The 12,360-nt window shown below is 47.5% G+C and overlaps 1 protein-coding gene across 11 annotated transcripts in view; it reads right to left on the reverse strand.

The window, feature by feature from the left end:
• Positions 1–12,360, reverse strand: part of RNF213 (ring finger protein 213) — a 115,336-nt gene that overhangs the window by 59,892 nt on the left and 43,084 nt on the right. For all 11 annotated transcript variants that reach the window (XR_011522817.1, XM_070559732.1, XM_070559724.1 and 8 more), the window contains 5 exons: positions 8,010–8,099; positions 7,494–7,616; positions 5,824–6,004; positions 3,420–3,593; positions 2,884–3,033 (listed from right to left, as the gene is read on the reverse strand). Coding sequence is in view for 10 of the 11 variants with exons in the window: in XM_070559732.1 (XP_070415833.1) it covers positions 2,884–3,033; positions 3,420–3,593; positions 5,824–6,004; positions 7,494–7,616; positions 8,010–8,099 (718 nt within the window). In the remaining variant the exon portion in view is untranslated. The remainder of the gene's footprint in view (positions 1–2,883; positions 3,034–3,419; positions 3,594–5,823; positions 6,005–7,493; positions 7,617–8,009; positions 8,100–12,360) is intronic.

Consider the following 12,360-nt stretch of genomic DNA (forward strand, 5'->3'; position numbering starts at 1 on the left):
CAACTATGTACTGGGGGGCTTTGGGGAGAAAAAGGAAAAAAATAAAATCTTTAAAAAAAAAAAAAAGAAAGCATTGTAACTTCTGGGTGAAGATGACAGTTTGAAAACCGTGCCTGCTTTCACTACCCCCCCCAATCCTGCTCCAACGCCAGAAGAGAAATAGTTTTTAAAAAGTCATGAACTGACAGGGCTGGGAAGAATGGAAGGCGAAATCACAGCCACACAATTCGGGAAGTTGCAAAGTAGCTGGGCCAGCGGCCCATGATGTCCAGGCCTGAAAGCGTGGACACAGCGCGGTGGGGAAGGCCGAGGGTCGGGCGGTTTCTATCACAGATTCCCCCAAAACGCTGACCCTGCGCGGGTTGCCGGGATGTGGGAGGTGCTGACAAAGGAAGGGGGACTGGGCTGAAGTCTGCTTAAGGTTGTCAGACCGGCTGCTTCCACCCCCACCAGCATCTACACAGGAGGCTGATGGCTCCCCTCCACCCCAGCAATTGGCAAGTGGGGTATCTTCTAGAGAGGACAACATGGAGGGTTCTTGGATTGGAGGTCTCAGGTCCATGGGAGAAGAAAGGCATTTCCAGACTCTTTCTCAGGAAGCTGACAGTAAGGAATAAGGAATGGGAAGTCACAAGATACAGGAGAAGAAGGAAGGCAGGAGCAGCCGTGGAAAGCAGAAGGAGTGGACGCTGAGAAGCCTCCAGCCTCTCTTCTCTCTCGACTCTCAGAGACCCGGCCACTGGGCTCAGAGCCTCCAGGCAGGAGACCAGAGGCCTGAGACACCAGCCATGAGGAGGCCCATCACACCCCAGAGCGCTCAGTCAGGTGGCTGCAGCTCTAAAGATCAACAGAAAAACAAGGATTTCCAGATGTATGGGGAAAGTCTTTAATGCGAAAAATGGATATTAAAACATACTGACAGGGGCCGGCCCTGTGGCCGAGTGGTTAAGTTCGTGCACTCCACTTCCGCGGCCCAGGGTTTTGCCAGTTCGGATCCTGGGCGCAGACATGGCACCGCTCGTCGGGCCATGCTGAGGCAGCATCCCACATGCCACAACTAGAAGGACCCACAACTAAAAATATACAACTATGTACTTGGGGCTTTGGGGAGAAAAAGGAAAAATAAAATCTTTAAAACATACTGACCTGACAGATAAAAGTGAGTCGGAGGAAACAGGAAACTACACAAGAAAAAGAAAACCTCCAAACCAAAAATATCAGTAATCTCAGAAAGATAAGATACTGCCACCATGAACAAGAACAGGATAGTATAGAAACTGGATCATTCGAGAAAAACAGGACTTCCTGCAGACTAAATACACTATATGTGAGAAGCAAAATGAAGAATTTAGTGGAAAGACTGGAAGGTCAGGTTGAGGAGATTTCTCAGAAAGCAAAGCAAAAAACAAAGAGATGGAAAATAGGAGAGGAGAATTATGGAAGTTAGATGACCATTCCAGGAGGTCTAATATCCAATTAATGTGAATGCCAGCAAGAGAAAAAATAATCAACTAAATAATTCAAGGGAATTTTCCAGAGCTCAAGGACCTGGATTTCTAGATAGAAAGAACCACCTAATTATGCCCAAAGCAATGGATGAAAAATAGACTGCTATCGAGGTACATCATTATGAAATTTCAGAATACACGGGACCAAAAAACCCTCCAGAGCTTCCAGAGGGAAAACACATTGCACGCAAAGGATCAGTAAGGAGCCAGCCCGGATGGCCCAGTGGTTAAGTTCAGTGCACTCTGCTTTGGCAGCCTGGGTTCAGGTCCTGGGCATGGAACCACACCACTCATCTGTCAGTAGCCATGCTGTGGCGGCAGCTCACAGAGAAGAACTAGAGGGACTTACACTAGAAGATACAACTACACACTGGGGCTTTGGGGAGGAAGGGGGAAAAACGAGAGAGGAAGATTGGCAACAGATGTTAGCTCAGGGCGAATCTTTCCCAGCAAAGACAAAAAAAAGGATCAGTAAGGAGAATCACACCAGCTTCTCAAGAGCAACACTGCAGACAGCGGAGCAACACACTCAAGATCCCGACGGAAAAGGGTTTCCAGTCTGTAATTCTGTACCTAGCCAAACGATTCACCCCGTGTGAGGGCAGACGTGTTCAGACACGCAGGGACTCAAGAAGCGAACCTCCCATGCCCCCTGCTCAGGGAGGCAGCAGAGGACGTGTTCCACAAAACCCAGGAGTGAGGGAGAGGGTGGTCACGGGACCCAGGAAACAGAGCTAAGCGAGGAGAAGCCAAACGACAGCGGCGGGACAGTGAAGGAGGACTCCAGGACCACGTCCCTCCAGTTCGGGGGGTTCCTTCCGAAAGACCAAACTGACCATCCTATGAGGGAATTTGAAGAGCTGGTCAAAGTCTGGGATTGAACTAAAAATAAACACAGTGGAAACAAAGCCTAGGACAAGACAAGAGTTTTAATTCTAGAGAAAACAAAGTTTGTGCAAGAAACCTAAGACAGCCATGGTCCGTTTCACCGCTCGGCTGTGAACAGCGCATTACACAGCAGTGACGACTGCAACCCTGAAGCGCGATCTGATTAAAGCCGGGATGTGAGGGGAGTGAAGGGAGGCTGGAATGGTTAAGTGTGTAGGGCGGAGACTGGAAAAATAGATCTAAATCCGCATCTTCCACAATGGATAATGCTTAAACCTGAAAAATCAAGGAGATATTTAAGTGTGTTCTTGAGGTACAGGAGTAACCTAAGATACAGGAGTAGCTTAGCTGAAGGTCAGCACAGGGCAGAAAGCCTCCCCTCCAGCGGCACGTGCTGCTGTGGCGGCCCGCGTTTACTGTCTTCCCCGCTGACGCTGTCACCCTTGGGACCCTCGACTTGGTTTATCGTAGTTCTTAAGAATATCACCTTTGATCCGGTCTTTCACCTTTCCACACAGCTTCAGGAGACTGTCGACATATCTCTTATCTTTCTTTAGAGATATCAGTTCATTCTCTCTCCTATCCAGCACTTCCCCCATAGCATAGCGTTTCTCCTGGGGAGAAAGATTTTTTCTCTCTGGAAAAAAAAAAGAAGCAACCCAATAGAACAAACAAAGATATCCTTTGCCATGGCAAATCATTTCTTCCACCTCCCTTTGAATACACTCCATGTTCAGGGTGACGAGGGGAGGAACAAGGAGGCCACAGCCACTCAAACGAGATGTCCATGTGCTCAGCAGCACAAGACAAAAACAGAGCAGATACTCTGACTTTGTTATTATTTTATCACTTATCCATTGTTTTCCTGAGAATCAGAAACCATCCCGTCAACTTAGTGGCAAGAAGGGTCACTTGTCATAAAGACGACAAAGATGACCCCTCTGCAAATACAGCTAACGCAGGCATTCCGCAGCCTGGAGATTCCTCACCAGCCCGAAGCCTATCTCTCAACCTGATACTCACTTAATTGCCAGATTTTGAGAAACTGACTCCTATGCTTCATGATCAGCTCCAGCTGTCCGACTAAGATCGTTCTGTTCAGGAGGTCCTCGGTAACTTTTGTGAACACAGAGTCAGCAGTAGCCATCAACTTCTTGCCTTCCTCTGTAATATTTGCTAATATCTTCTCATCGGTTCCTGATCAAGTTAAGAACAGAGTTAAAACAGTGGGTGCCTCACATCTTCCCACCTTGTCTCTATTAAGCACGAAGGTTCCTATAACCTCTGCCCCCACTCCATGCAACACAAGCAAAGTCACTCGTACTTCTAGACGCGCTCATCTCTTGACTCGATTCTGCCATCGCCCAGGAGGTTTAGGAGGTCCCAAATTCATTCCCCAAATGACCTGCTCCTTCATGAAGGTGATTCCTCCAACGGCGAAGTCAGCCAGGATAAATGTATTTATCAGGTTTTTAGAACGTGCGCCCCCTTCAGTATACTGAAAATGTCTCTAAACTATCCACACTGTCCTTTAAAATTCCGCCGCCTCAGAAGCCGTGCAGCGGCAGAATGACCGCCCCGGGGATGCATTCCCAGCCAGCGGGGGCATCCGGACGGGTTCAAGGATGCGTTTTCACAGCACGTGGAGACAGAGAAACATCAGTGTGAAGATTTTATACTCTGCACATCTTGGCTATCTTGCAAAATTCTGAAGGTGAATTTTAGGTTCAATTTAGAGAGCAGAATTTTTAAATATGCTTAGTTTAACCACCAAAAGATTTCTCTCCCCGTATTACTGGGGTTGTACAGTATTATGAGAAGACCAAATTTATCACTGCCATTAAAAACAAATATAGCAGCTTTATTTACAAACGTAAAATCTTGAAAGCATTCAAGATGTCCTTCAGTAGGTGAATGGAGAGACAAACTGTGGGACATCCACACAATGGAATATCATTCAGTGATAAAAAGAAACGAGCTATCCAAAGGGAGCTCAAATGCATGCTGCCAAGTGAAAGAAGCCAATCTGAAAAGGCTGCGTACTGCACGATGCCAACTCCATGACGTTCTGGAAGAGGCAAAACTAGGGGAGGGGGTGAACAGGTGGAGGGAACTTTTGAGGCAGTGAAACTATTCTGTATGATATTGTAAGGATGGGCGCACATCATCATATACTTGTCAAAACCCACGGAACTGTACGGCGCCAACAGCGAACCCTAATGAAACTGTGGACTTCAGTTATTAATAATCTATCAATATTGGTTCATCAGTTATAACAAACACCACACCACAGCAAGACGTTAATAACGGGAAATTTTGTGTGGTGGGCAGGGGGGTGGTATAAATATGCAAATCTTTGTACTTTCTGCTCAGGTTTTCTGTAAACCTAAAACTGCTCTGAAAAATAAGGTCTATTAATTTCAAAAAACACAAATGTAATCTTTTCTAGTGAGTAGCTTTTAATAACGTACATAGAAGTCCCACATCAACTATCTTATTTTATCCCTACAACAACCCTGACCTTAGCTTTTTTTCCGGCAATCCCAGTAACTTGATGAAACTGAGCCTTAGAATAACCTAACCTGGGATTTTTAGATCCAAATCCATGCTTTTCCACTCAATCTACTGGCTTGCACATAAACTTGAATATAACATTTTTAGGGCAATACATCATCTCCCCCTCTTCGATCACGAAACCCTCGAGGCACCAGGGTGGGGTGGGGTTTTGGCTGAGGTCATCAATACGGATCGGACATTGATGTTGATCTCAAGTAACAGAGAGCAGATTTGAGAGCTAGACACACTTGGGTTTGGACTCTGATTCTTTTTTTTTTTAAGGTTTTTTTTAAATTGTTTTCCTTTTTCTCCCCAAAGCCCCCTGGTGCATAGTTGTATATTCTTAGTTGTGGGTCCTTCTAGTTGTGGCATGTGGGATGCCACCTCAGGGTGGCTCAATGAGCGGTGCCATGTCCACACCCGGGATCTGAACCAACGAAACACTGGGCTGCCTGCAGCGGAGCACGCAAACTTAACCACTCGGCCACGGGGCCGGCGCCCGGACTGTCATTCTTAATACTTATTATCTTTGAGACCTTGGGTAAGTCACATTCCATTCTTCACCTCAGTTTCCTCATCTGAAAACTGGGGATCTTAAGGAGGCCTTTCAGGGTCCCCTCAAGGACGCTATGTCAGCACAGTAGCTGGTGTACAGCAGGTATTCAATGAATGGTGGCTTTCACTATTAATTCTTGTTTATAACACAAGATACCTAGAGCCTTCCTGGGTCCCTCCACCCAATCTGCTTCCTTTGTCAAATGTCTGTCAACCCATCCTTACTGAGGATCGGGTCGAATACTCTACCCACAGGTCAAGAAAGCACCAAGCGGACGGAGCAGTTGTTGTCGCCAGCACCCCCCCGTCAACACACCGTACAATTTGAAGAGCTGCCTGATGTCTGGCCCCGTGAGCAGGTGCTTTAAAACCTCATCCAGGTCATCCACAGCTTCGCCGTTGTTTCTCGGCCATGACTTAGTGATCACGGCGGACACAAGGGTGCCAAATTTCTGCAGGTCACGATACGAGATTCCCTCAAGGATACTGGTCTGAGACTATAAGAAAATGAAGAAGAAGGAAATTTAGGATTCTTTTTATTGGTGTGTTTTTAAATAATGGAAATAAATGACTCACCCAATAGCATGTCAGAAACCTTTTGTGACTAGTTTTACAAAACCTCAAGAAAAGCAATAGAGTATAAAATGCTTGACTTTTCTTAGGGCATTTCCGTTCCCTGGGTACACTGTCTCCTCAAGTGGTGTACACCAGAGGTGTGCAGATGTGCACACACAACCCACAATCACACCCTTCGTTCTGCTCATCGCCAGGTTCGACATTTTTTTCGGACGTTCATATCATGAAAAACACCGAACGTAACAAGTGAACCACGAACGCATGACATAGTTTGTATCCCTGAACTGTAGTTCTTTCAAAGGCCACCTCCAAACAGCACAGACGTTTTAATTCTTTCTGATTCCTCACCAAGAAACAAAACGTTTTCTTTCTTGAGGTTCAAAGCTTTTACAAAAAGAAATTAGCAAATGAACAGGGTTAGTTTACAATAGCTACTTTCTGATATTTAAAAAGATAAAAGAAAGCCTTATCCAGAGACATATGAAAAGGGTTACACGCCATGACCAAGTGGGATCTATCTCAGGGATGAAAGGGTGGCTTCACTAACTTACAAAGGCAGGTCCTGTAACACACCACATCAGCAGAAAAAATACGACCATCCCCACAGACCAAGAAAAAGCACTTGACGAAATCTAACAGTTTCATGATAAAAACACTCACAAACAAGACCAAAGGGCAGTTCCTCAATGTGACAAAGGGCGTCTCTAAAACCCCACAGCTCCCATCACCCTCAGAGTGAGAGGCTGAGAGCTGTCCCCTGAGACCAGAACAAGACATGGATGCCCGCTCTCGCCACTTCTACTCGACATAGTGCTGGAGCTTCTAGCCAGTGAAGTCAGGCAAGGAAAAGAAACAAGAGGCATCCAGATTGGAAAGGGAGAAGTTAAACGATCTCTGATATGACATGATCTTACAAACAAAGAACACACACAGTAGGACGTCGTCCTGAAGGACAGCGTAGGGCAGAACCCCTGCTGACTTTGCAAACACCCTAAGCAAAATGATAGAATCTTTTCAACTTCACACATTTTTCTTCCATAAATGCTTTATCAACCTTTGCAGTCTTTTACTACGTACGAAGCCAGTGCTAACAGACAACCAACCGGCAGCAGTGGTAACAACCGGGGCATTTAGGAGCAGCCTGCCAGATGGCTGGATTCAAGGTCACCGGTGAGCGGCTGTGATTTCTGGCACAGAACAACCTGTAGCAGCAGGAAGCTGAGTGGCATTTCAAGGAGTCGGTTGAGGGTACTGGATTTCAGAACCGTTCCTCTAAGTTAGGGAGAGCGCCACGCAGTGCCCAATCTTTAAGTTGGCACAGGGTCTCAGAACCAGTGGGCACTTTAATTGCCGCCGTCAGAAGGCAGCTGTGGACCCCAGCATGATTCCGAAGTGGGAGAAGTCGTTCACCTGGCACGCCGAGCTCACAGCTTCAATGACACACTTCTCAAAGCATTTCGACACACTGTCTTCTGAGCCTGCGGCATCCCAGGCGGTGTTGCAGAAGGCAGAGATCTGTGAGAGAGGCTTCTCCTGCAAGTGGGGAAGAAGAGCGGTGAGAGGTCTTGGGTGCCGCACTCTCAGGCTCTACGGAATGAAAACACCCGAGTTATTCTCGCTTTCCCACTATCCTACTGGTTCCCCATTATTTTAACCTTCTTCCCATCCCAGGCTAAGCATCTTCTCCCCGCCTCCCAAGCAACAGACCGACGAGGCTACAATTCAAACGACGGTCTCTTTTCCTACTTTGCACAAAGCGTCCAGCACAGCAGCTTGCTAAAACAGGTAAGTTTTGAAAAATAAGTGATTTTTCCTTGCTTCTGTTTTCCTAAAAAGATTCATTTAACAATTACATAGAAAACTCTAATGCCATATTTTTAAAGACTCTAACATTCCTAAGGTCACAGGCTTTCATTTTATTGGTACCTGCTTGAGCCTCGCTTCCATGTCCCCCAGCAAGGACTTCTTCCAGACATGCTCCCCAGCAAAGGGTATTTCCACCAGCCGCCTCCAGACCTGCAAAACCCACACGAAGTGACAGCTTCTATGACAACTGAACACCACAATGCCATTCTACGAAAAAAGAAAGACTATTACGGTAACACAAAGAGAGCTGGAGCACGAAGACACCTGGGTTCTGGTTCCATCTTTGTCCCTGGTGAGCTGTGTCAGTGCCAAGTCAGGACAAGTCACCTGAGCCTCAGCAAACAAAAGGCCCTGAGCACCAGGTGAGCGTTATCGCCCCTCGGCCGCGTGGCTGGTTTTTGTTCTGAAAGGATTTCCCTGGGTTGTTTTGTTTCGAGAAATGTCAAACTTAAAAAATTTGCAAAAATAGCACAGCGACACCCACACACCTTCAGTTAGATTCCCCGGGTGTCAGCGTTTGACACAACTGCTTTATCTCATTCTCTTTCCTGCTCTCTTCAGACTCCCTCTAAAAATAAGCATTTTCTCCGCCAAACCACTGCAGATATCATGCCACTTGGCCCCTAAATACTTGAGCAGGCATCTCCTAACACCACAGCCCTTGTGCTACACAATCATAGTGCAAATGTCACACTCAAGACTCTAGGAGGGGTCTCTGTCCACATTCCTCCACTTGTTCACTAATGTCCTGACTGTTTGGGTCATGATCCAACCTAGGGGCACACACAGCATTTTATTATCAAGTCTCTTTTCTACAAGAGTTCTCGGCTCTTTTTATTTGTATGTGTGTGTGTGTGTGTGTGTGTGGAAGATTGGCCCTGAGCTAGCATTTGCGCCAACCTGCCTCTATTTTATGCGGGATGCTGCCACAGCGTGGCTTGACGAGCAGTGCTAGGTCCACGCCCAGGATTCAAACCTGCAAATCCCAGGCCACAGAAGTAGAGCGCATGAACTTAACCACTGCGCCAAGGGGCCAGCCCCCTCTTGGCCTTTTCCCTTTCTTTCTTTTATGATGTTGACAACTTGGAGAAGTTCAGGCCAGCCTTCTGTAGACAGTCTCTCTATCTGACTTGTCTCATAATTCTCACCAGAGCAGATTCAGATTAAATGCAATTAGGTTGAGCCACAATGAACATGCACTTTTTGCAAGTCAGGCAGGGTCGAGTAAGAACCTTCCCAGGACTCACTTAGCATCTCAGGGATGCTGCTGTCCCTCAGAGCCTTACACCAGGAGGCTCGTGAGGTCCTTGACACATCGGGGCTGAGGGTCAGGTCTGCCCTTGGCTAAAATCGCTCGGCCAGATTTCTCCACCGTGAAAGTGCTCTTTTCTTCTTCGTGTTAAAATGTAATCTGTGGTGGGGTACTCTGGATGTCTCGTTCCCTACTGATTCCAGCATTCCTGGATGGGTCTTGCCTGAGTCAGTTATCACTACTGTATTACAAGAAGGAGAGTTTTCTATTGCAATTGTTCCTGCTACACTTCTTAATTGGTATTTCACTATAAAAGAAAAAAGAGCTTTCCTTTCTCCTCTCTCCTTTTTTCTGTAAACATATGTGTCAAGTATCAATGACTTATAATCCACTCCTGGTATTACTCATTTTGATTCTCAAATTGCCCCAGATTTGGCTAGTGGGAGCCCCTTCTGTTGCCTTTTTAAAAAACGGAATAATTTCAGATTTATAGAAATATTGCAGAGATGATACTGAGAGTTCCCATATACTGTCAACCAAGTTCCCCCAACATTAACATCTTACATAGCCATGGTACAGTTGTCGAAGCTGAGAAATGAGCATAGATAGAGTGCCATGGGCTCAAAAACAGACTTTATGGCTCTAACCTAGGACACCGCATTGCATTTAGTCCTGCTTCCTTGTGACATGTCACCGTTTGTCTTCGAGCACTTCCTTACTTTCTGGTACTACAAGATGTCTCAGGCTGGCCTGGCACTTTCCCTGCACCACCTTTGGAATCAGCCATTCCTTCCAGAAGCACAGGCTTCTTTCCACAGGGAATGGTGTTTAGAAGCCAGGACGGGGGCTCTCGGTGTGCTCAGGGACCTGGGCGTCACTATTTCCAAGCCCTTTCAGTGGACAGGGCTGGGGACCGTTGTTGTTGCTTTTGACATCATGAGTCCACACGGACGCCTCCAGCTCCTTCCAATTGGTTCCTCTCTTGTCTCTTGCACACGTCCCTTCTCCACAGTGAGAAAGAACCCTGGCCGCCCCCCGCACCATCCCTGGTTGATCCGTGCAGCCTCACAGCGTTCACACGACAGCTCCACAGTGATACAGCCACTCCACCACCACCGGCCACCATTCTAAACAGAGTTCAGGATTTACGTGCGTTTTCTGTGTTTTCACCTTAGACTCTGTCCCTCTGAGTGAGTGGTGGGTTCTGTACTCCAGGTTTTGGATCAAGGATCTTTTCCCCTCTGTGTGCACAGTTGACGGGTATGCCACACAGGGAGGGTCGTCTGCCCCTGCTCCTGCCCCTGCAGTTTCGGCTATGCAGTTTTATGACTATCCCATTCAAGACTCCCCAGCAGACAACAGCCCACTGAAATCTGGCTAAATGAGGGAAGAGGGCCGTCTGGCTGGGTGAACGGCTCGCTTTCTAGAACGGCATCCTGGCATATAGCTAACAGTCTTTAGGAACCTGGGCAGGTTCACCCACTCTGCTCTGGGGTTGGCTGGAGCCCTGAGGGCCAGCCTGTTCTCCAGGGCTGGGCTGCCTGAGCTTGGGCCCACGTCCTCTGCTCTCTCTCCAGCTCTCTACGCCTTGGTCAGTTCCTTTGCAGGACAAGGATAACAGCAGCACCTGCCTCGGAGCAGACGCTCAGTTACACTTTTACTATTATTATTACCATCTGACAATTATTTCTGCATTTAACTTAGAATCATTCTCTCACGTCAGTGGACCAACCACCGTCCTTAACTCATACTTAATGCTTGGGGGACGTTACCATTTGGAATCTCAAAATAATATTTAATAATTCAACTTTGTTTTGGGGAGATTTAAGCCTGTTAGTCTGAAACTTCACACAGCAATTAGAGAAGGCTTCTCTAATCATTTAATTAAAAGTCACAAGTGGAAATTTGCAACTTTCTATATTTTTTGTGCATATTCTAGTCTATTCGATGTGAGGGATCTGTCTGTGCAGCAATTTCCTATCTTAATGGAAAATGGGCACTGACATAGAGGCTTGGGTCTGGTTAGGAGGCCGAGAAAAGTCTGGAAATTAATTGTGAGCCACAGACACTGGTTATACGGCCCTAGGTTGATGAAGGAAGGAAAAACCACAGGTTGGTGTACGATGTGAGTATGGAACCAGCCACTTATCACACACGCATCACTGTCACCAGAACGGGGCCGCCTCTAACAAGTACCAGCCTTTGTCTGCCAATGACTTCTCTCCAGAATTCTCCTGAGTGGCAATCGCCTCTCTGGTTTTCGAGGCAACAAGAAGGGAGACAGACTTTGCTGTACAGAAAATGGATGTGCAGGCAGACCTCCAGGACAGAACCCAGTCCACGAAGCCAGAGGTGTTGCATCCCACATCTACAGGACGTACGGAAATCTCATGCCAAGGGGAACGATCACTCCCAACACCCAGGAAGCTCAAGAAGTGAAACCATCACAATTTCCAGGATGTAGGAAGAAAACATAAGGCATTAAAATGAAAAACGGGAGCAGACAGAAACCTCCCGCAGCCTTTGGCTCCCTCCCCAGCCATCACACGGGAACTCCATGCTGGCTGTTTCCTGATTCCCTCAGCAGTTCACACCCAAGGAGTCACCCCGAACCCCATGGACCAAATCCAACAGTGTCTCCTTAGTCCTCACTCTCCCCTCTTCCGTAGCACTCAATTCTACTTTACACCTCTCTTTCTGGAAACCCTCCCCGTCTCCCAACCTTTTTGGGATGGATTTCTCTTTTCCTCACATTCAGACGCCATTCTGTCTACATTCCCTTCCAAGCAGCTCTTCTTTCGTCTTTTTCTTCCATTTCCAATGTCATAAACCCAACTCGTAACTTTGGCACAGAAACAGACACCAAACGCCCCTGCCTGCAAGCCACTGCGTCAGGAGGAAACTCCCCACAGGGTCTGCAGTCACCACGCTGCAGCCTGGCTCTCGGCGTGGGGACCACCGCCTGCCCCGCCAGGGTGCCCGGCCAGCGGCCTGACGAGCACTTGCTTCCAGGTCTCGTGGGAGAAGCAGCAGCAGCCCATTCCACAGACGAAGAAGCGAGGCTCCAGCAAAGATGGCACAGGGGCCGGTTACCCAGCTGTGGCCCCGCCCTGGAGCCGCGGAGGGGACCCATCCCATAGCAGCCCTGCTTGGACACCT

This window comes from Equus przewalskii, chromosome 10 (assembly GCF_037783145.1).
Source record: "Equus przewalskii isolate Varuska chromosome 10, EquPr2, whole genome shotgun sequence".
Lineage (NCBI taxonomy): Eukaryota > Metazoa > Chordata > Mammalia > Perissodactyla > Equidae > Equus > Equus przewalskii.